The sequence below is a fragment of the Nematolebias whitei genome, chromosome 19 (assembly GCF_014905685.2).
Source record: "Nematolebias whitei isolate Nwh7 chromosome 19, NemWhi1, whole genome shotgun sequence".
Taxonomy (NCBI): Eukaryota; Metazoa; Chordata; class Actinopteri; order Cyprinodontiformes; family Rivulidae; genus Nematolebias; species Nematolebias whitei.
This window is the reverse complement of record NC_056516.1, coordinates 22,595,336-22,618,814: the sequence shown is the minus strand read 5'-3', so window position 1 is coordinate 22,618,814 and position 23,479 is coordinate 22,595,336. Positions and strand designations below refer to the sequence as shown.

The window sequence follows — 23,479 nt, the reverse complement described above, 5'->3', positions numbered from 1 at the left end:
CAGATACACAATGGCAGGTCAAGAATCACGTTAAGATAGAAATAGTATCAAATTAAAAATATTCAATTGTAACAATTAATTTAAGGAAATTAGGTCAATTTGTCCTCCAGTAGTCTAAGCCTATGGCAGCATAACAAGCCGACCCTAACTATAGGATTGATCAAAAACAAAAGTCTTTAGCCCAGTCTTAAAACTGGACAATGTGTCAGCCTCACGGACAGAAACTGGAAGTTGGTTCCACAAGAGAGGAGCCTGATAACTGAAAGATCTTCCTCCCATTCTGCTTTTGGAAACTCTAGGAACCACAAGTAAACCTGCAGTTTGAGAGTGAAGTGCTCTGTTAGGAAAATATAGAACATCTGTAATATAATATGGAGCTAGGTTGTTGAGAGCTTTGTAGATAACAGAAAATATGACAACCAACTTTTTAATGCATATTTATGTTTTACTAAATTAATTTTCTAAGCTTTGGGAAAAAGTCCCCCCCCCCTCGCTAATTACATATTTAAATACCTTTTTATAATTGTTGTTAAACATGTAAACTAATAAAGAAACGGTTTGATTCAGATTTTCTTGATTTGCATCTGCTTTGTTTTTCTGTTTGATCAGAAGAACTCTATTCCTACAGTCAAGCACAGAGGTGGAAACATTATGCGTTGGGGTTGTTTTATCAGCTAAGGGTACAGGACGACTTCACAGCATCAACGAGCCAATAGACAGTGAAATGTACCATGTTGGATGAGAGTCTTCTCTGCACAGCTGGAGGGCTGATGATGATGATGATGTGTTATAGATGGGTCTTTTTCTACCAAGACAACAAAGGAGTGACTAAAGTGGATTTTTTTGTCTCTCCATTAAATTTAAACTACCATAAACAATAGATATATTATTTTTTTAATTAACTTACAAAATACCGTATTTTCCGCCGTACACGTCGCACCGCCCACGTCGCACTGCCCACGTCGCACCGTCCATGTTGCACCGCCCATGTCGCACCGCCCATGTCGCACCGCCCACATTTGTCTAATAAAGTGGAAAAATCCATAAATATGTCGCTTCGGCCTATAAGTTGCAGGGCATGCAAATTATGCAAAAAAAAAAAAACGTGACTTATACAGCAAAAAATACGGTAAACACTGGATCAAAACTTGATTTCTCCCATTATATCTGCATTCTTTTAATAGTTTTTCTAAGATATTAACTCAAATTTGGAGTCAACTTTATTTAAACATCATCAGGCAGCTCTTCCTTTTTCACACCAGGCCTGAAGTTGTTGGTGTGTGTTTGTGCTTCTCCTTATGCTTTTCTGTGTGTCTCTACAGGTGGACCGTACTGAGGTGATCCGCAGCAGCAGCAGTCCAGTCTTCTCCAAGATCTTCTTGGTAGATTACTACTTTGAGGAGGTCCAGAGGCTTCGGTTTGAGCTGCACGACATCAGTTCTGGAAATAACGGCCTACGAGATGCGGACTTCCTGGGAGCTATGGAGTGTACCCTGGGACAGGTAGGTCTGCATGCTGACTGGATCCTGAATTTGGAACACATAGTACTGTATATGAAACAATAACTTTGGTAAAAGAGAGAGACTGAGACCATAACCTTAAAACATTTCATGAGACTTTACCAGTCACTTATACCATCCCATCATTTTCAGACAGGGATAATAACTTTTGGTCAAGTGTGTTCAGGTGCTCACCCTTAGATATTTGGTGTATGTCATAAAACCAAGAATTCTAGTTAGACTTTTCCATTATTTCTGCGTTGAAAAAAAGAAATGTTAACTCAGTTAAATAAGTTGTTTGATGTGCGTATTGTATCAGTTTTGCTGTTTAATCCAAAAGAAAACTGTCAGAAACCCAGTTTAGCCAAGGATGTTTTTTCCATTTTAAGTTTGCATATAAACTTCAGCGTCCTTGGGTTTCTGTTTAGATAAAGTCTCGAGGCGGCTCCAAACTTTTTCTCAGTGCATTTATATGTGCATATGTTAATCTGCGTAGCCTCACTCACAAAATGGGGCTGAGCGCTTGTGATAGCTGCGATCAATATCTAAAGATTTTCTCTATTTACTCCAATTACTCCTCGTCCGAGCGCTTTTCAAAAGAAAATTGTTGTTGCTTTCATTAAGGCACAGAGTTGGCTGATTTCAAGGACTCACCACCCGATACAGCGTCTCACATCATTCTGAGCTAGTCTGTCACGCAGACAAGTGGGATGCATTTGCTTTTTCATCTTTTGCTCAGTGATGCTATCAACAAGAAATAGATGCTGGGTGTAGTAGTAGTTGGTAGAACGGAGATAACAGCCACGGAGGAGGAGGATTATCAAGGCCAGAGAGTTGCAGTGAGACCAGATAACACAATGCCAAGGTTTTTCTGCATAGTAAAAATTGACTATTTATCCAGCTAAAAGGACAAAATTGTTTCAGTTTGTTGTGAATACACCTCATGTGTGCATTGTGATTTTAACAACGTCCAGGAGGGAACACCCTCAGCGGCCCTCTCCAGGGCATTTCCAGGCCAGAGAGGACACATATCCTTCCAGTGGGTCTTGGGGCAGCCCAGGAATTTCCTCTTGGTGGGATGTTCCAAGTAAACCTCCATAAGAGGGATTCAGGAGGCATCCTGATAAGATGCCTGAAACACCTTCTTTTGGTGAAGAGGAGTCGCAGCTCCACAAAGACAAGGCTCCAGATTCAACAATCAATCTAACTCCATCCTACCACTGGTGAACAAGACACCCAGATCCTTGAACTCTTACAAATAAAGGAAAACGTGTATAGACTAGAGCATATGTGTCAAACTCAAGGCCCGGGGGCCAAATATGGCCCTCCTTAACGTCTTATCTGGCCCTCAAGATGTTACTTTAAATGTAAAATGCTTTTATCACTTAATTTTTTTTCAGTGATATTTTATTATTATGTCAAAAATGCAACAGAAAATGTCAAATGAGACCGATCAAACTTGTTGAGGAACCTGCAACCAAGAAAAGATGTTGGGTATCTAACTTGACTTAATGTAGATTCTGAAACCGGCCCTTAGTTTGAAAAAGGTTTAAATTTTGACCCCCCTTTTGTAAGTGGGTTTGACACCCCTGGACTAGAGAGTCACATTCCCATGACCCCATGAGCAACTCTTCAAGGGTGAGGATCTGCTTCTCTGGTTCACTGTTCCATGACCCAGGTGAAAACCACATAGCTCCTTCTGAAACCGAGATTTTACTCAGTATGAGCATGTTGGCTTTTGTCTGAGTTATCTACTTAATTGTTGCAAGTTTAAAATGATGTTTGTTTCTGATGCAATTAGATATAGGTAACTAATTTGGATAAACACCCCCTCCCCCTCCCAAAAAAAAAAAAGATTCAAGATCTTCAAAGACTGACACGTAGTACTTATCTATGCTTCACATGGCGTCTGCTTTCTAATTTAGTATCACGTTCTGCATTTTGTTGAACCCAAATGCAGACATAGGGAACTCAGGAATAAAATAAAGAACAATATTTGTTTAAAGAAACAAAAAGGCTGACGTGGCAGCAAAAACTTACATGAACACAGGAGCAAGGATACACGGAGGAAGACAGAACGTGGCGGCTGGAGAGCACAATCCACGGACAGGGAAGAAACAAACTGACACAGAGCTTGTAGGGAAACTAATGACAGATTAATCAGGAACACCTGGGGAAGGACAATGAGGAACAGGTGTGGCAGCGGCTGACAAAACACAGATCCTCTCATCTAGAACGTTCATGCCACCGGAAATATTTTATTTTTGGCTCACCTATGCTTTTATCTGTTTGTGGTGTCCGCCTCGCCCTTCATGCAGTAAACGCTGAGCAGTCGGCCGTTCAACATCCTGATAGCTCAAGTAACCCGAGGCTGACCCTCTAAGGATCCTGTGTCACTGTTTGTTTCAGATCGTCTCACAGAGGAAACTGACCAAAGCTCTGCTCAAACAGGGAAACACTGCTGGGAAGTCTTCCATCATGGTATGAAGCTGCTCCGTGCACAGCTCACACGCACCCACTCACACACCCTCACACTCTGAAGATAATTAATTTGATGAAGTCGCTCCTTCAGTCTGTTCGGCTCCTCATTTCCATCTCATTTTCCTCACAACTCCTTCCTATGCGTCTTTGTCCGACTCCCTCCCTGTCTCTCCGCACCCCCACCCCATCTGTACAGGTGACAGCCGAGGAGTTATCCGGCAACGACGATTACGTTGAACTCTCCTTCAGTGCTCGGAAGCTAGACGACAAGGTTTGTTGCAGTCGCTTGCAGGCTCTCAGAAGTTTGTGAAAATCTGCAATATTTGACAGGAAACAGGGAATATGTTTGTGTGTTATAAGTGTGTGTGTGTGTGGAGTTGCAGTGCTGTGCGATTTGATGATGAAGCCACTCGGAGAATACACAGGAGGACAATTTGGCTTTAAAGGGGCTCAGCAGAGCTAGATGGGCACCTCCCCACAACAATAACCCTCTTTTATCTCAACAACCCCTCACACATTGATTACTATATTAATTTTTAGCTTGCGCACGCACACTCGCACACACAGCCACAGCTAACTAATCCAGACAAGTTCAGCCCAGGGGAAATGATGGCGTACAGAAAGAGAGGGGTGGGTAATTTGGAAAGGACAGGAGAAGGATGGGCAGGAGAAACCTCTCCAAAAAATAGGGTGTGTGTGGAGAGGTGAATGATTCTGATAGTGTTTGAATGATTTAGTGATCAAAGGCACTTCTGAGGGAATCATTTACACGTGCGATTTTTCTTTGAAGGATTTCTTCAGTAAGTCGGACCCATTTCTGGAGATTTTTAGACTAAATGACGATGGATCGGAATCACTTGTGCATAGAACTGAGGTAATCACAGCACATTTACATGCACATGCACCAGTATTCAAATGTTTCAGATCCAGTTTGAACAATATATATATTTTTTTTTAATGCTCGTCTGTGCAGACGGTCATGAACAACCTGAGCCCGGTTTGGAAAGCCTTTAAAGTTTCCTTGAACACACTCTGCAGTGGAGATCACGACAGGGAACTAAAGGTGGGTGTTCGACTACCACTTTTCAAGATGACGAATCTGTTGTTAAGATCTTCAAACAAATAAATTCTGCAACAGTCTGTGTAGAAAAGCCCTGGCCATTATTCTCTTTGTTGTGAGTCGTTTAGAGGGCCAAGGCCACACAACGTCTGAATGTCTGCTGAAGCTTGTAAGCAAGAGTTTTCACTTTTTATCACAGATAGAAGTCATAAAACATATTATACTTATGATAAGTATTACATGCACAAGTTTGCACTCTTAAACTGATTCCTTAGACTTTAAATGAGGTCAGGATGCTTATCCATTCAAATCTCACTTTTAGGTCAACTTGGGTTGAGAAATAATTGTGTGGGTTTGAGCAAACCTTCAAAATACTATGTGTGATCTTGTGCAATATCACAAGATATCACACTCAACAAATGCTGACATTTCCAAATTTGTCGATAATCCAGATTTCCACCGACCCCAAAAAGCAGAATCCAGTTATCATAAGTCCAATTATGTTTCTCAGGTAAGAGGGCTCTCCTTCACCCTGTCTTCTTGTTGAGAACATTTAATCAATTGCGTTTAGAGACCAGCTGAGCAAATCCATAGTTTACAGTTTGGAAGGTATGCAAAAATGGGCTCTGATAAAGGTTCACAAGACAAAGAGCAAAGCAGGGATGGAGTGAATGAGGAAGTGTCTGCCTTCATCGAGAGCAAGCAAAAAAATAAAAATAAAATAGGACTAGATTTGAGGTATTTTTGTGTTTGCTAAGGTCGCTGGCTGTAGTGACCACTTTGCTCTAATTAATTAATTTTAAGTAATTTAGTCGTAGATGTTCTTCTAAAGTTTCATCTCAAGTTCGTCCATTGGTTCATGAGATATTTTGCTCACAGTACAGACGAATGACTACGCCAACTGACACAGGCAAAAATATTGCTGACCTTTCACCTTTGACAGTGCGTGACAATAAAGCATATTTACTAGAATCTTGGAGAACCAGAAGCCATTTGCAAAAAGAAACACACACACACAGGCACAAACTGACAGCAGCTTAGCCAGCTTTAAAATGTTTTTACAAGCTGTCATCTCATCAAACAGGGTCTCACAAAGTTCTTGCTACATCCTAATTCTGTCCCGTATTTCTACTTTAGTTTTGTCAATACCTAGGGGGAACAAAGTCCCTTTTGGATTCACTGTAACAGTCATTTTGCACAAACCTTTGCAGTGAACAAACTGAAAGTAGAGATGTGAGGAAGTCACAAAGCGGTTTTCTTCATGACTTTATTTCAGGTCATGAGCGTCCCAGTTGGCATTGTGTTATTTAAAGAGCTCAGTGGTCATTCTAAACTTTAACCATCACTTATCGTGAACCTAAGTGTGTGTGTACGCACAAGTAGTGGCTGTGCATCAACTGGGAGGTTTTATCCTCCTCATGAATATACATGAGGATGTTCATTAAATATTCAAAGACTTCTTAACTCCGCATGGCTCCTGACAGCAGGAGAAAGGGCTCGCTCACTCACATGGACGCCATCGACTGCGGTTTCCACGGCTACCTGTTTGAAGCATCGGGGCTATAGTAAGAAATGGCACGGCAGAGATTTCTTTTCAGACTGGAACTTTCTTTTCCACCAGGATACTAACTGACCAATGCATAAATGCATAACCCTCTTCTGCAGTGTCTGGCTGCCTCTCCCTTTGTACTTCTCCTCACTGGTGTCTTCACCCCTCTGTACTCCTCCCCTCACTGGTTGCTCCATCTCTCCATCAGTTAGTATTCAGTGAATGGAGCACAGCTTCTTCATTTTTTCACTAGTCACTTGCGCGCCTCTCAGCAACTTGAAGTTGGAGCAAGGCTGCCCTCCTACACTGAAATTATTGTAACAAAAACCAACAACTCATGATTCACACACAATGACAAAAAGGGCACACGCACTTCAAGTCAGTGCTCTCAGCGGCTTAAGTGGGAGACAGGAAATAAGAGGATTATTGCTGTCTTTGTCTTTAATCAAGCGCCTTTGGACTGCTTCTGATTGCTAGTTGCTGTTTTGACCGTAAATAAAAGGGTCAAGAGTTTCTACAGCAAACGGATTGATTCACAGCCTTCATACCACTAAAGAACAGACACAGAGGCTTTTCTGGACATCTCTCTACTTGTGTGAATGCTGATTCAGCATTCACACGATTGTTTTCAATATTACAATATTATTTGGTTTTCAGCCTGTGTTTTGCTGCGTTTAGCATGTTGCTTATTTTAGTTTTTGGCTAGCATTAGTTTCTTTTAGCTTTTATCTATTGATTCTTCTTTTTTGTTCCTTTTAGCTATTAGCTGGTGTTCTGCTTCTTTTGGCTTTAACAACCCAGTTTCAGCTTCTTCAGCAAATTTGAGCAAATCCATCCAGCCCTCAGGATTCTTACTGTATTGTCACAGAAAACACTAATTCTCCAGTTAATAATTCAAATGTTCTGAGTGACTGTTCTGTGGAAAAGTTAGCAACAATTACCTTACCGGTTGTTGGATTAACAAGCTAACGGCTAGACCAAACAGGGTTGAGATCAAACAACTGCACATCCAAAACTGACAGCAATGTAAAAGTTTATGAAAGACCATGTGCATGAATCTCTATGAAACTTTAGAGACTGAAGTCATTTTAAATGTTGTTTTAAATGACTTATAGCAGCGACGCTCATACCACCGATTGTGATCTACCAATAGATCATGGACTGGTCTCTGGTAGATTGGAAGATTTGGAGAAAACGTCTATCTATCTATCTATCATCTATCCATCTATCCATCTATCCATCCATCCATCCATCCATCCATCCATCCATCCATCCATCCATCCATCCATCCATCCATCCATCCATTATCTTTTACCCGCTTCTTCCATTTTGGGTCACTGGGGTCGCCGGTGCTCATGTCCAGCAATCGCTGTGCAAGGGGCGGGGTACACCCTGGACGGGTCTCCAGTCCACCACAGGGCCACATAGAGACAAAATAGACAACCATTCACTCTCTCATTCACACCTAGGGACAATTTAGAGTTACCAATCAGCCTAACATGCATGTTTTTGGTCTGTGGGAGGAAACTGGATTACCCGGAGAAAACCCACACATGCACGGAGAGAATATGCAAACTCCACCCAGAAAGGCCCCCGCACCAGGATTTGAACCAGGGACCTGTTCGCTGAGAGGCAGCAGCTCTACCAGTTGCACCACCGTGCTGCCCCCTTGTTGTTTTATGTTTCACATTATTTTTGTGCCTGTATTCTCTCAATCTACTCTGCTAAATGTACTTAAAACTATTCTTAACAACAACAACAAAAAAGGGCAATAAAGTTTTTCTATCAGCCACCAGTCAAACTGGAGCTTGGGAACTTGTCTAACAAGAGTAACTTGGAGCAGCATCACAGGACGGTGCACAAACAAACACTATAATATAGACCTCCTCACTAAAACCGTTTTACGAGCCCAGAAAGATCGGGAGCTGAAAAACCAAAATCAGATTATCCTCACCTGACCTAACACCAAAGATAAGGTTGCCACATTGGACCGGGTCAGCCGTGTTCTCTCCAAACTCAAAGTCTTTCAGCGATGGCAAGGTTGTGAAAGAAGCATTTATTGAAGCTGCAGATGCACCTTTTTTAGTGATTTTAGAAATAAACGTGAGGTCTTGACTGCACTCAAAGATGTGCCATTGTTCCCAATTACTAAGAAACAATGAAGTGTGTCTTAATAAGGATAGAAATACAAGGTTTGTTGTATGATTAGGCGTTGAACAAGGGAGGGCTGTGATTGTCTTGTTTGAACCTGCAGTCTGGACGGGTGAGGAACTGAACCCTTGTAGACCTGCACATGACAGCCCACCCTGCTGTCTCCAGAGAGCTGCTTAGTTTTGCTTCAAGTCCTTACATTCTGATTTGTTGTATTTGAAATAATTGTGTTGTTGTTTGAGATTGTTAAATAGATTTGTGATTCTACATCCATGTAAGCCATCTTTTGTAAAAAGTGAGCACTAATTGCAGAAGGAAGGGAAAGAGGCCCTTTTTGTTAGAACACCAGTTTTTTCCTGTTTCTTTGCCGGGAGTCAGGATAGGACATGCACAGTAGTCTTTTGCTTCATTATTTTTTGATAAACTGTTGTTTTTGTGGTTGTCACAACTCTTTATTCAAGTCTTTAAAACTGGTAACATGCTATATTCTGTTAGATGTGCTGGCCTTTGTGGAAGTGAGGTATGCTCATAATATTACGACCCACTGTTTACCTGAGACCACTACTGATACTGAGACTAGACAAATTGATTGTGGCAAACTGGCAACTTCAAAAGTAGATCTTAGTTCAAAAAAGTTTGGACACCCTCTGACAGAATCTATAAAGTGTTACTGACTGGAGAAACTCTGTGGGACAGTCCATAGATTGGTGTCTCTTGTCACGCTTTGATGATCAAATTGCTTCTTTCGAAGACATTTAGCCCGTGCTCTTTGACCCTCGTTCAATTGAAGTCATTTATATCGTCAGCTACCTCCTTTGAGAAAAACAGGCCATTGCATCTAAACACTGTCGCTCATAGAGCTGTCTCTTAAGCTTCTCAGCATCCTCAGATTAATATTTCACTGCTCCATGGCCCCCCCACCAACAGCACCCCATCAATCATTCAGCATGGCATTTCTCTGCGTGTGTGTTGCTGCTGTATTCTAACAGTGTGGACGTGTGCATTTTGTGCACGTGTCTGCTTTCTGCCCCAGTGCACAGTTTGGGACTGGGACTCCAACGGCAAACATGATTTTATTGGAGAATTTCAGACCACGTTTAAAGAGATGATGAGGGCCGAGCAGGAGGGCAAGCAGGTAGGGAGGTGCACACTTAATATCCAAGCCTCGAATTGTGTATGCTGCGCATATTATCAAGCCCACAGTTAACTCTGCTCTCCCCAAATGCCACATGGAGCACATGTCTTCCATTTGTTTGTCCAGATCCAATGGGAATGCATTAACCCTAAATATCAGATGAAGAAGAAGAATTACAGGAACTCTGGCACAGTCATGCTCAACCATTGCAAGGTGATGTACAAGAGTTACTCCTTTCATTGTTCATGGTTGTTCTTTGGTTCGGTTGTGTTTTTCTGATCTTGTGTTTCAGTGTTAGGGTTTTATTTGAGTATTCTAGTTTAATTCTTGTTTTATGTCCCGATGTTTCTTGCACCATCTTCCATTCACCCTCAGTAAATCTCCTCAGTGTTTTTGCCAATCAACCTGCCACCTTCACCTGTTCCCAGTCAGTGTTCAGTCCAGGTGTTCCCAGTTTCCCTCTCACTCAGTTTGTTATTTAAACCATCCCTTGTCTCCACCTCACCATCAGAGGTCTCCGTCTTCCTCGTGCCTCTCTGCGTTTTCCACTCCTGAGTTTTGTTGTAAGTTGTTGCTGCCACATCAGCCTTTTGTTTTCATTTTTGTTCAAATAAATTAGTTTTATTTTACTTTAAGCTCCTTTCGTTCACCTGCGCTTGGGTCCTGCCTTCACCAACTGTGACACAATTTTATGTTTTCAGTTTCTTCATCTTGGTGTATAATTTCCCATTATATCCTCATCAAACAATTGCCGCCAGTAATAATATCTCTTTCAGGCAATTTTTGATCAACATTTGAAAATTTCATACATCTCTCACAGCTGAACATATTTATCTAAATGTGGTCACAGAGAGAAACTGGAACCAGGGAATTTTACTACTTTTTGAATCAGTCAGTTAAAAATAATAAAAAAATAATAATGTCTGGCATTCCTTAAAGGAATGCATATCACCCACCACTTTCAACCCAGAGTTTTACATTAAAATTGTCTTTTGTTGTGCAGTTTTGGTCAAACTTTATAACACTTTATGCTATATTATAGAAGTCATGGCTATAGTTGGGCAGCACAGTGGCGCAACTGGTAGAGCTGCTGCCTCTCAGCGAGCAGGTCCCTGGTTCAAACCCCGGTCCAGGGGCCTTCTGGGTGGAGTTTGCATGTTCTCTCTGTGCATGCGTGGGTTTTCTCCGGGTGCTCCGGTTTCCTCCCACAGTCCAAAAACATGCATGTTAGGCTGATTGGTAACTCTAAATTGTCCCTAGGTGTGAGTGAGAGAGTGAATGGTTGTTTGTCTCGTTTGTCTCTATGTGGCCCTGTGATGGACTTGCGACCCGTCCAGGGTGTACCCCGCCCCTCGCACAGTGATTGCTGGACATGGGCACCAGCGACCCCCGTGACCCAAAATGGAATAAACGGGTAAAGATAATGGATGGATGGATGGCTATAGTTTTGTTGTGAATAACTTTCTGCTACTAACACATCAAATTTGAGCTCAGTATCTGTGGAACTGACTGAGTTTTAGCCATTTTTGCATTGGCTAATGTAGATTATCTGTTGTGGTGAATATAATTTAAACTGAGTGAAAAAGTGACTAGATGTACATTGTCAGCATCTTTTTATTGTTGTTTCTGCTTCAGTAAGAGTTGTGTCGTTTTTGCCGTGTCCACCAAAAAATAATTTCAGGGCCACAAGCTGCATATTAATGCATCTTTGTCCCTGGTTTGCAAGGCGAAGCATGATTTAGCATCTTGCTCTTGCTTTTTGAGAAACGGTCTCCTCGGTTCACTTGAAGGGAACCAAATTAAATCAGGTTCAGCTTTTGATTTTGGTTGTTTGTGTTAAAAATAGGACTCTGCTTCTCTATGACATGCAGTCATTTATAAGCTTGTATATTAAACATTTTAGTCATTGCATGTCTGAAATGAAAACCTAAAAAAAGTAATATTTTAGTAATAGTAATAAACAACTTGGGCGTGGTATGCTTCTGTGAGAAATAATGCAGTTCTTTTTTGCACATACAGTAATCCAAAATAAAGCCTTAATTGTCTTAAAAAAAAATGAAACTAACAAAAGTTGGTCATGCTTTATAACATGACAAACCTCAGCTCTGGCCTTAAAATCACTCGCATGTCTTCCCCGTGTTTCAAGCTTGTGATTTTTGCCTTAGCTCCATCCTGGACTACTTAGGCAGTGAGGCCTGAGGGCATGTCTGCAGAGTGGAGATGTCCAAATGTTCCCCTGCAGCGCTCCGCCAGTGTCCCTGAATTTCAACGTGTCTTTTTGTCAGCTTAGAGCTGACACTAAAAGATAACGGTTAGCTGATGCAAGTTTGTGATGAAACTGAGAAATGATCACTGACAATATTGTATCCTGTGTTGTTAGTTGGTAAGAAAAGATGCACTCCTTTGGTGCAGTTGTTGGCCAGTTACAGATGGGGAAAAAAGTGCACAACCCAGTTATATCAGCTCTAACCCTCAGGGTCCAATTATACTCAGTTGTAGACATGTGTACAGAAACATGGCTGCACCAGTAAGGTGTAGGTATTCCAGTGCCCAGTGGTTTTCTGAGTGTGCTCCAGAAATCAGCAGTAGTTTGGCATCTACTAACAGAAGTATTTTGCAGATTGAACAATCTTCTGTACAACAAATGAATGGGATAAGGAGGTCTGCATAAAAACCTCTGATGGCATCACTTATCATGTAGTGCACAGTGGAGCTCGCCTATATAGGCAAAAGTAAAACAAAAAAAACCAGCCACATAAGGATTGTATTAAACTACATCAACCTGGACCACATATACTGATCTAAAATAGTTTATTCTATAAAATACAACTTTTTTATCTTTGGAGCTTCTTGTTCCTTTTCATAATATGTCTTCATAATTCAAAGAACATTCATCCATGATTAAAAAAAAAAGGTTATTTCTGATCGTTTAAAGTGGGGTTTTGTCAAAAGGTTATGAAAATTAATATCTCACCTTTTTTTCTTAGAAAGCTTGTTTAATGACCTCGTTTTGAAGATATAGCAACTGACGAGCTAACAGCTAGCATGGACAAGCAAAGGTTAACATAGATTGTAGCCATCTTAAAACAAATCCAGTCTAAAGAAATCACAGCAGTTCATGCAAACACTACTTTAACCTTTACACTGCCATCTATCTTTCAATACAGGTTTATTTCTAGAAGATACAGTATAATATGATATTCCTGCTGGAAGTGCCCCAGGCTGCACCAAAAGTACTACAGCTAACTTGCTAATGCAGATATTTGTGCTTATAAATATCCAATAATTTCTATAAAAATAATTGTAATGTGAAATTAGTGGAAATGTAAAAGTTTATTAAAAACAAAAGGTATATAAAAATGAACTGCTATGGATTATTTTCAAATAAGACATGACTCAAGACAACTTTGATCTTGGCCTTCCTTGGACTAGCCCAGGGGTCTGCAACCTGTGGCTCCAGGGCCTCGTGTGGCTCTTTGGTACATCTGCAGCAGCTCTTTCAGGCTTTGACCAAAACTAGCATAAAACTGAATTTTATTTAAATTATTACCAACAATGAAAATGGTTAGTTTTATCAGATTTCCTGTCATTTTCAAAAATGTAAAAAAATAGTACAAATACAAGGCGTAAAACATCTGGACTACATCATGCTACTCGTTTGTTAAACACGTTAAGTCGACTTCCAGTCTCACTGCGTGATGTTTCTCTCAAAACCACCAGAATGTTTTGGAATATCTTTAAGACAAGTTGCTGAGAAGGAATATTTGACGATGCTAAGAATAAAACACAAAAAACAAAGTCAATGTAAACAGAAGTATTTATTTTTCTTTAAAAATGTAACTGGATATCCAACAAACTGGCCTAAGTTTATACTGTCTTTAACTTTATGTTTTAAATAGAATATTTAATTCTTCAACAATTAAGAGAACTCACCTGCAGAGTTCAGTGTTTTAATGTTTATAAAATTGTTAAAAAATGTATTTTTTTCTTTCTTTACATGAATCTGGTCTTTTATTTTGTATTAAAATGTAAAAAATATCAATAAACATTAATAATAGTTAGATATTTTTCATATATCACCCCCACTGGCTGGAAAAGCCATCTCCAACAAACTTGTAGTGGCCCATGGGCCACCAGTTGACAGTACACAGTTGTAGTTGGTTTTGCAGCTCCACACACGTCGTAATTAGTAAGCAAAGTGGCAAAAATGGCTCCTTATACTGCAAAGATTGCAGACCCCTGGATTAGCCACTAGCTCATCAGAATTAAACTTCTCCAGAATGAGCCTGTTGGAGGAGCTATCTTCATCAGGTAATATATTGATTGTTCATAACTTTTCCCCAGAATCGAGCCTTTCTTCTGGCTTGGCTAGCCATTAGCCAAGCCAGGAGAAAGACTTCTGCCCTTCAGACTCTATGCTCTATGACTGATAAAGTACTGACAGTTATTAGACAGAACTTTCCTTTTAATCTCATCAGTCTTTACTTCCATTAATTCCACCTTTTATTTATACAGGTTAATCCCATTGAGCCTCGAGAACTCATTTACAAGAGAGACCTGATTTTAACAAAGAGTGATGACAACAGTGGACAACAACGACAACAATAGACAATCATAAAAGAGGCATACAGAGGTTTTTTTTCACAAATTAAAATAAAATGGCAACCAAACGAGAGCTGCTGCCTCTCAGTGAGCAGGTCCCTGGTTCAAACCCCGGTCCAGGGGCCTTTCTGGGTGGAGTTTGCATGTTCTCTCCGTGCTGCGTGGGTTTTCTCCGGGTGTGCCGGTTTCCTCCCACAGACCAAAAACATGCATGTTAGGCTGATTGGTAACTCTAAATTGTCCCTAGGTGTGAATGAGTGAGTGAATGGTTGTTTGTCTCGTTTGTCTCTATGTGTCCCTGTGATGGACTTGCGACCCGTCCAGGGTGTACCCCGCCCCTCGCACAGTGATTGCTGGACATGGGCATCGGCGACCCCCGTGACCCAAAATGGAATAAGCGGGTAAAGATAATGGATGGATGGATGGATGGCAACCAAGCGGACAGTCAAAAGGAAAAAAGTAGCAAAAAAAAAACAGCTAGATCATAAGGCGGTGTAGAAAACTAAAAACAGGAACATGTCTGCATTGGTTTTTGCCATGCAGGAACTTAACAGATGTTTAAAGCTGCTTAGAAAGGTCAAGATCACTGTTCCTGTTTTCCTGTTGCAGCTCATGTGAAAAATCAACACTCAGTTGAGAAATGCCTCTCCATCTGAGACCATGAAAACCATTTCCTGTCTTTTTCTAAGCCAGTGAACAATTCCCACCACAAAGCCTTAATTAAAGTGATCTCTCCTGACAGATCATCAAAATGTACTCGTTCCTGGATTACATCATGGGGGGCTGCCAGATTCAGTTCACGGTACTTTCTCTCAAAAATAGGACAAATTAATCAATATTTGCATATTTGCCTGTTTGTCTCCCCCCCCCCACCACGCTGTGTGACTGTCATGCGTTTCTGTCCCAGGTGGCAATAGACTTCACGGCGTCCAACGGAGACCCGAGAAACAGCTGCTCCCTCCACTACATCCACCCCTACCAGCCCAACGAGTACCTGAAAGCGCTGGTGGCTGTAGGCGAGATCTGCCAGGACTATGACAGGTTGAGTCCACTCACATCAATCTTCTTTCACCTCATGCTGACACACACATCAAAGTGCTCTCAAACACGCACTCCATGTTTTCTCCTTGAGAATCCTTTCCTGCGTGAAGTTATTAATATGCACAAAGTTCAGAAAGCTCAAGCTTTTGTCCGTAATTTGTCCTTCCCACCGTGCTGTGTTTCCCCGTGAGTCACGTCTCTTCTCTGTTCTCCAGCGATAAAATGTTCCCCGCGTTTGGTTTCGGAGCTCTCATTCCACCTGACTTCAAGGTAGGACATTTGAGTGGGCAGAAAGCGAAGCAACGATGAGGGTTCTGAATGGTTCACATAAAAGATTTTTGCTTTTGATTACCATGAAAGCAGAACTCACGCTTCAGCTTGTAAATTGGACTTGACATGTTGTGCTGAGCGTTAGGTTTGTCGCAGCATTTAAGAGGCCTCCATCTTCTCTTTTTTCCCCACTTGAAGGTTTCCCATGACTTTGCTGTGAACTTTGATGAGGAAAACCCCGAATGTGCCGGTGAGTTTCCACACCTCGAACAGAAAAGCACTTGATTTTGCTTAAAGAGGTTTTTTACGTGCACGTTCACACATCACAGAACTAAAAAAACACAGCCCGGTAATATATCCTCTGCATGCCTCTCATCTTTTCCTCCTTTCTCCTTCTGTAGCTTGGTTTCTTCTCCGCTCACAAATAAATAAAGGCATGCATCCACTCTCCAAAATGCAGTTGGGAGATTTGTCACAATGCTGCAGGATGTATTTCAGGCTCTTCGACACAGAGAAAAACAACACTAATCTCTATGTGTGAAATGGGCTTCTGTGTTCCTCTCCCTGCATAGCTGCAGTCGCCGCCACGAGGGTGTGTGTGCAGCACCACACATTCGTGTGCACCATGAGGGAACGCTTTTTGAGAAATACTCAGTCACCTTGGAGCATAATCACATGCGGAGTGTCTGATTTATTGTAGCAAATACTTTTGTAAGTACAACAACTTTGACTTTGCGAGGTCGCCGCGGCAGCAGACTATACAGAAATAGGATTGAAGTGGAAAACAAAATAAACTGGAGAAATTGCATTTCCTGCGAAAATGCAGTGTGAATGCTTATTGCAGAAAAACTTGCTGAGAAACGGCTGAAATTAGCTAAAGAAACCAACAATTTTCAGTCAGGTCATCTGGACAGTTTCTTTTTTGACTGAAAATTGTTGGATTGTGTACCTGGATTATTGAGCATAGACTCTGTTAGCTAAAGAAACATTCTGAAATATAGCTGAAATGGAAGAACAAGCCTAAATTAACAGAAGAAAGCAGAAAAAACACATATTTGCTGAAATAGGTTTAAATGAGCAGAAATTAGCACAAAAATGAGGAAAAGAAGCTAAAAAAGCTGAAATTATCAAAAAAAAATGGCAGAAAAGAAACTGAAAGGCAGAAGCTTAAACTACTAGAAGGAAGTGGAAAAAATTTGCTAAAAAATGTGGAATTGCTTGAAACAGCTAAAATTAGCATAAAACAGTTAAATAGTAGCTGAAATATTAGAAATGGCTGAAACTAGCATAATTAAGCTGAAAAGAGCTTAACAAGTTGAAATGAGCATAAAGAAGTTAACTAGGCTGAAAGTAGCAGAAATTACCATCAAAAACTTGAATTCATCTGAAAACAGCCAATATTAGCTAAAAATGGTAAACAAAAAAAGTTAGCTGAAAAGGTCAAACTAGCTTAAATTAGCAGAAGAAAACAGAAAGAACATGTTTGCCCAATTTGTCTGAAAAAAGCAGAAATGAGCACAAAAACGTGGAAATTATCTGAAAAAAGCTTAAACTAGCCAAAAAAACAGCTGAAAGGTAGCTAAAAAAAGAGCAGAAACAAGCTTGAATTGCCAGAAGGAAGTGGAGAGATTTTGCTGATTTATGATGAAAAAATTGATAGTAAGTTAAAAAAAATAATGGAGATAGATGAAAAAGCTAAAACTAGTATAAAACTGTTAAATAGTAGCTGAAACAGCAGAAAAAGCTTTAACTTATTTTCATAAAGGAGCATAACGAGGTGAAATTAGTAGAAAGAAATAGCAGAGAAGCACAAAAATGTTGTAGCTAGCATAAAGAATCTGTAAGGAGCACAAAACAGCTGGGGGGAAAAAACAGCTAAAATTAGCTGAAAGTACCTGAAAAAGTTTAAATTTGCAGAAGGAAGCTGAAAGAAGCTGATTTAGAAGAAAATGTAAAAGGAGCAATAAAAAGTTGTAAAACAGATCTAAAGATCTGAAGGATGTAAAATGAGCTCAATTCATTTCCAATGAGAAAAAAAAATGTCAGAAAAGGCTAAATATTTCAAAAAGCTAATGTTTCACTAATACCAAGTCATAGCAGGATTGTCTGGAAAGAGCTGATTTATGATTTGTTGAAATAGCTTAAAAACTGCGGGACGGGAAAGAAAACCAAACGGAATAAAAATGGATCACAGTAGTGAGAAGCCTTCATAAACAGTCACACAACATGTAAGAACTTATTTGTGTGTTGCAGGGATCCAAGGTGTGGTGGAGGCCTACCAGAATTGCCTTCCTAAAATCCAGCTGTACGGGCCCACCAACATCGCCCCAATTATCCAGAAAGTTGCCTCCTCTGCCTCTGAGGAGATGCACACCAAAGAGGCCATGGTAAGAGAGAAAATGGAAAAGATGAAATACATTTAAAAAATAAACTATGTGGCCGTTGTGATTGTTTCCACTTTGTACTGGCAAACTGGGAGAAGAAAAAAATACAAATGGCAAGTAAAAGACAGGAATTGGCAGATTAGAGAGGGATTGATTGGTATTAATTTAATTCAGGTCATAAATTTAGAGCATGAATTCCTTCCTGCCTTAATGCCCTCAGCTTCTTTTCAGGCTCTCTGGTGGATTACACTGACTTGTGTTTAAATTAGCTCCTGACAAGAAGCCAACATTTAAATGATCGCTTTTATTGAACTTCTTGTCCTCGCTTCCTTCCTTCAACCCATAACTCTCCTTCCGGCCATTTAGGAATACTTCATTCTGCTGATCCTGACGGACGGCGTCATCACCGACATGGCGGACACACGGGAGGCCATTGTGCACGCCTCTCACTTGCCCATGTCCGTCATCATCGTTGGCGTGGGCAACGCTGACTTCACCGACATGCAGATCCTTGACGGCGACGATGGGATCCTGCGTTCGCCCAAAGGCGAGCCGGTCCTCCGTGACATCGTCCAGTTTGTCCCTTTCAAGGACTTCAAACACGTAGGTGGTGGCTGGTGGGAGCGTTTTCTGTTACCACTTCTCCTCAGCTGGTGTAAATACAGCTGATGCCCAGCTGTCTGCACTCCCTGAGCATCAAACGCTGCTGTTTCTTTTTCACAACAGTTAGGAACTCCTAAATGAAAATATCCAACTCTTTAGGTGTTCGGTGTGAGCCCATGGTTTTTTAGTTTACTTTTGTAACCGCCCATCGCTAGGAAGGGTAGGATATAAGGTAAATGTCTTTGCGTGTTTGTTAGTCTTTGCAAAAATATATCATGAACCATTTGCTGGATTTCAACGAAATCCTCAGAAAGTAATGATTTATAACTGATTACCTTTTAGAGTCCACTCGATTCAAGCAGGCCACCACAGCACATGGACTGTGACAAACACAAAAATAGCTCCAAGTCAGTCAGTTTCAGAGATATTGAGCTAAAGTTTGCTACAGTAGTAGATGAGAGTCATTCCTATCACATACTCCAACCACTACCAAATCACATAGGACTGACTGCTGTTTAAAACTTTGACACAAGAAGTGATGGGATATGTTCAAGTTCAAGTAGGTTTTATTATCATTCGCATCACTTGTGGTACATGAGGTGGAACAAAATTGTGTACACAGGGTTCCAATTACATCCAACAATAGCAAAAATATAAATTGTAAAAAGAAACACTTATAAGGATCTAAGATATGAACTAAGAAATACGCTAAACACTAATAGTGAAAAACAATACCCGAACAACAGCAGCACAAACATGAGTCTGTGTGAGTAGATGAGTAAGAATGGATACAGCAGCATGAAATAATCAGCAGCATGCGATCAGCAGCACATATCAACAAAGTGCATTACAGTGATTAAAAAAAAAATCACAATGATTATCCTGATTAGAGGGGAGCAGGGCAAAAAGAGTGTGTGCCAGGTGAGTGTGGTCCTTCATGATGCAGGTGGTCTTCTTCCTGTATCTGGAGGTGTAAATGTCAGTGATGGTGGGGAGGCTGACTTTTATCATCATACTGTTGATTAATTACCTCAATAGTATACTTCCATCAATCCATTATCTTTACCTGCTTCTACCTTTTTGGGTTGCGGGGGTCACTGGTGCCCATATCCAGCTATCACTGTTCGAGAGGTGGGGGACACCCTGGACAGGTCTCCAGTCCATCACAGGGACACACAGAGACAAACAACCAACCACTCTCTCACTCACACCTAGATACAATTTAGAGTTACCACTCAAACATGCATGTTTTTGTTCTGTGGGAGGAAACTGGAGTACCTGGAGAAAACCCACGTTTTCATGGAGAACCCAGAGAGGCCTCTGGGCTGGGATTTGAACCGGGGATTTGAAGCCTGCTCGCTGAGAGGCAGTAGCTCTACCAACTGCGCCACCGTGCTGCCCTTATCGTATACTTCAACCAGCCATAATCGAGGTTACAGATCTCTGCTGCAGTTCTTTGCGGGTCAGAAGCTGAAAAGTGTGAGAATGACTAGTTTAGTCTGAAATGGTCCTCTTTTCTCCACGCTGAGAAATGACAGAAAATTACAGTGTGGCAACAAAAACATCTTCCTCGTTGCTGGAGTACGGTTAACTGCATCATAAACAACAGCATCCTTGGGTGAAACACAACAACAACAATTTCCTGCGGGATCAATAAAGTTCTTATCTTAAAACAGAAAACACAACAGGTCAGATCAGATGAAAAAGTAATGAAAGTGCCAGATCATGTGCCACTTTGCTTGCATACTGCTGAGGACTTGTCCAAACCATTTTCATGAGAATACTGAGCAAAGACGAGTCATGATTGGTCCAACTGGATTTGCGAACCAATGGGAACTGTTTCTTTAACAACAAAAGCATAAACAAACAAGCAATTTGACTCAAGTTATCCACAGAATCTTTTTAACTGAGGCAGACAGCTGTTTTGCAAAAAATAAAATAATCTATTCCTCCTATTCCTAGTTGGTAAACTAACTGAATATGACATCTTTCTTTTCTGGGAGGCCTTTGTTAGTAGAGCCTGCAGTTGTACTGATCCTGGTCACGATTTCTGTTGTATACGGCACAACAAACAGCAGGTCCGTAAAGAGACAGGCTCATATCTTGATGTGTTTTAGGCCATTACACTGTATTATTATGATATTAGTATTCAAAGCTGTGCTTTGTTGTGCAGCAGGCTCTTTTAACTAAAAGTTTATAACAGATACTGTCTGTCTCCTTTGGTGGACTCTAATGCAAGTGCAAAGGAAGCAGTTCTCAGGAACCTAGCGGTACTTTAATATCAAAGCTTTGCAACAGAGAAACCACCAAACAGTGAGATGTATGGAGGTGAACGGGTTATTTGAGCAACAAATAAGGAAAACGGAGAGTGTATGTATTCAGAAGGGTGTTCTGATTACTAATGCAATACAGGTGGCATGAGAGAAGCTAGAAAGAAAGACGATGGAAAACGTCAAAGCCTGAAGAACAGAACTGCCTAAATCTCATATTAAACATGCACAACTCAAAGAAAATTTAATACAAATCAATTAAAAAACACATCAACAAGCCAAGCCATGACATAATAACGTGTGTATTTGTTCCATATTAAGTCATTTCCTCAGTAATGGCTTTCTTTGTGGGTATCTGTGATGATCAGTTTGAGTTGTGAACTTTAGGAGGCTGGGATCAGAAATGACAGGTTTTTTTTTTTCCTCCCTATGTGGGCGTAATAAGCCTGCTGTGCTCGTCAGAACACATCAGTTCTCTTGAGCGTTCGTGTGTGTGTGTAAGTTTCACTCTGGTGGCATTAATTTTGCTTGGCTCTGACCACATGTGTTTGCTGGGGTCCGTTATGGTGAGTTTGGTCTGTGACAGGCTGGGAAATTAGGCAATTATATCCCATCGAATCAGCAGGTTAAAGAGAAGGAACATGTATTGAGTGTTTGAAGAGTGGGGTTTGGACAGAGAAGAGAAGTTATGAATAATTTGGAAGGATGGGAATGAGTGGAGGGAATGAGAGAGAGAGCTGGTGTTGGAGGGGAGGAAAGACGTGGTTGGGGGGGTCAACAGAAGACCAGAGCTAAAGACAAAAGGGAGCGAGGGAGTGTGTGACAGAGGTGGAGAGGTGATTTTCTGCTCCGTCGTTTCTTTTCAGAAGGGATTAGCAGGACAGAGCTGCTGGGTGACAAGTGGAGTGGGGGATAACAGGTAGCAGAGGAGGGAGAGCAAGGGTGGAAAAAAGAGGAGGAGGAGGACAGTGAAGAGGCTGGGGTGGAAGGATTCTGATGATGCTTTGTCTCGTGAAATAAAGTGAGATGGAGTATGACAGACTCTGACATTAAAGATTCAAAAAGTCTAGATTTGACTGAGAGCTGTAGCCCTATGTTCTTGACCTCATAATCAGAATCAGAATAAGCTTTATTATAATTGTACCGAGATACAGTGAGATTATGTTTGTACAGTCGTCCAAAAGATGGACGAAGTGCTGCTACTACGGAAGTGCTGCCTCTTATACTTTATCAGAATACTTTTTAGACAGAAAAAGGGAAAAGGCCATGAGGATGGATAGTGGTATTACAAAAAAGACCTCTTCACGCCTTGTCCTTATCAGGACACGATCGAAGACATCAAAAAACTCTACCAGCAAGCACATTTATAAACACATTACATATGCATTTGACGTCAAGATGGTGAGATTTGTCCATGAAGCACTTCCAGATATAGCACCATAGTCATGACAAGATGTTGGTCAGCTGACAGTACTAATAAGCCTGCACAAAAATTCTCGGGGGTGTTGCAATAGATGAAGCTTTTCCTTAGGTACCCATGTCCCAGACAATTGTTAATTTCTTCAGGCAGACTGTTTTTTTCTTGTCAGCCTTGAGTCCCACTGGTACTTTCGATCCAAAATGGCCAGATTTGTGGGCATTCCACTATCCATGCTTTGAGCCTCCTTCAAGGTTGTCTCCAACATGGTGGTGAGTCCTAAAGCTGCAGGTGGCCTGCGATTCTCAAAAATCACTTCCATCTTACGGTTTAGTTCATAAATCAGCTGATTTTGAGTCCTCGTAGCACGAACCAAACCTTCAAAAATTTTGTCGATTGCGTTGAAAGTCCAGCTCACCATATCCATAACAGTATTTTTCATTCGGAAGATGTGTAACAGGAGCTCCGAGACACAGATAGTGAGCAAAAAAAAAAAAAAAAAAAGCAGAATGAAGAGGAAAACAGGGGATGGAGAGAAAAAGCATCCGCCTTGAGCGAGAGCACGTGCAGAAAATAATGTAACAATTACACATTTTCCTTTTATGTTGATTTTAAATTTAAGATGTGATCAGATTATTCTAATAGTTACTCTGCTCATTCATATTTGTTTGTACAGTTTAGCTTAACAGTCGACCGTGCAAAAGTCTCGAGTCATCTTTCATTACTTTATGGTTTGCTTTCAATAATTTCTTGTTTTCTTTAAAGTGCTCTTGAGCGATAGTTCTTCAGGCTTCCTGAAACTCTTTTTTAAGAGTAATTTATGGACTTTTGTCTGTAGTTTCACTCATTTTCTATCCAGTCCTCATTGTGACAGCTTATAATGTGCACTGTGCTTACAAAAATGAGGAAAGTGGACAAGTGAAGAAGAGAAAAAGACGTGTTATGCCTGAAAATAAAATCTAAAGAAGTTGAAAAATATGTCTTTAAGAAACAAAAGAAAATCCATCATAGACCTGA

At 40.8% G+C, this 23,479-nt stretch overlaps 1 protein-coding gene across 1 annotated transcript in view; it reads left to right on the top strand.

Moving 5' to 3' along the window:
* The window catches only part of cpne4b (copine IVb), a 32,599-nt gene that overhangs the window by 5,234 nt on the left and 3,886 nt on the right, over positions 1-23,479 (top strand). The window contains exons 2-14 of the mRNA XM_037692861.1: positions 1,323-1,502; positions 3,909-3,980; positions 4,177-4,251; positions 4,771-4,854; positions 4,954-5,043; positions 9,774-9,875; positions 10,002-10,088; positions 15,220-15,279; positions 15,385-15,518; positions 15,734-15,788; positions 15,987-16,038; positions 18,042-18,175; positions 18,539-18,775. Of these exons, the coding sequence (XP_037548789.1) occupies positions 1,323-1,502; positions 3,909-3,980; positions 4,177-4,251; positions 4,771-4,854; positions 4,954-5,043; positions 9,774-9,875; positions 10,002-10,088; positions 15,220-15,279; positions 15,385-15,518; positions 15,734-15,788; positions 15,987-16,038; positions 18,042-18,175; positions 18,539-18,775 (1,362 nt within the window). The remainder of the gene's footprint in view (positions 1-1,322; positions 1,503-3,908; positions 3,981-4,176; positions 4,252-4,770; positions 4,855-4,953; positions 5,044-9,773; positions 9,876-10,001; positions 10,089-15,219; positions 15,280-15,384; positions 15,519-15,733; positions 15,789-15,986; positions 16,039-18,041; positions 18,176-18,538; positions 18,776-23,479) is intronic.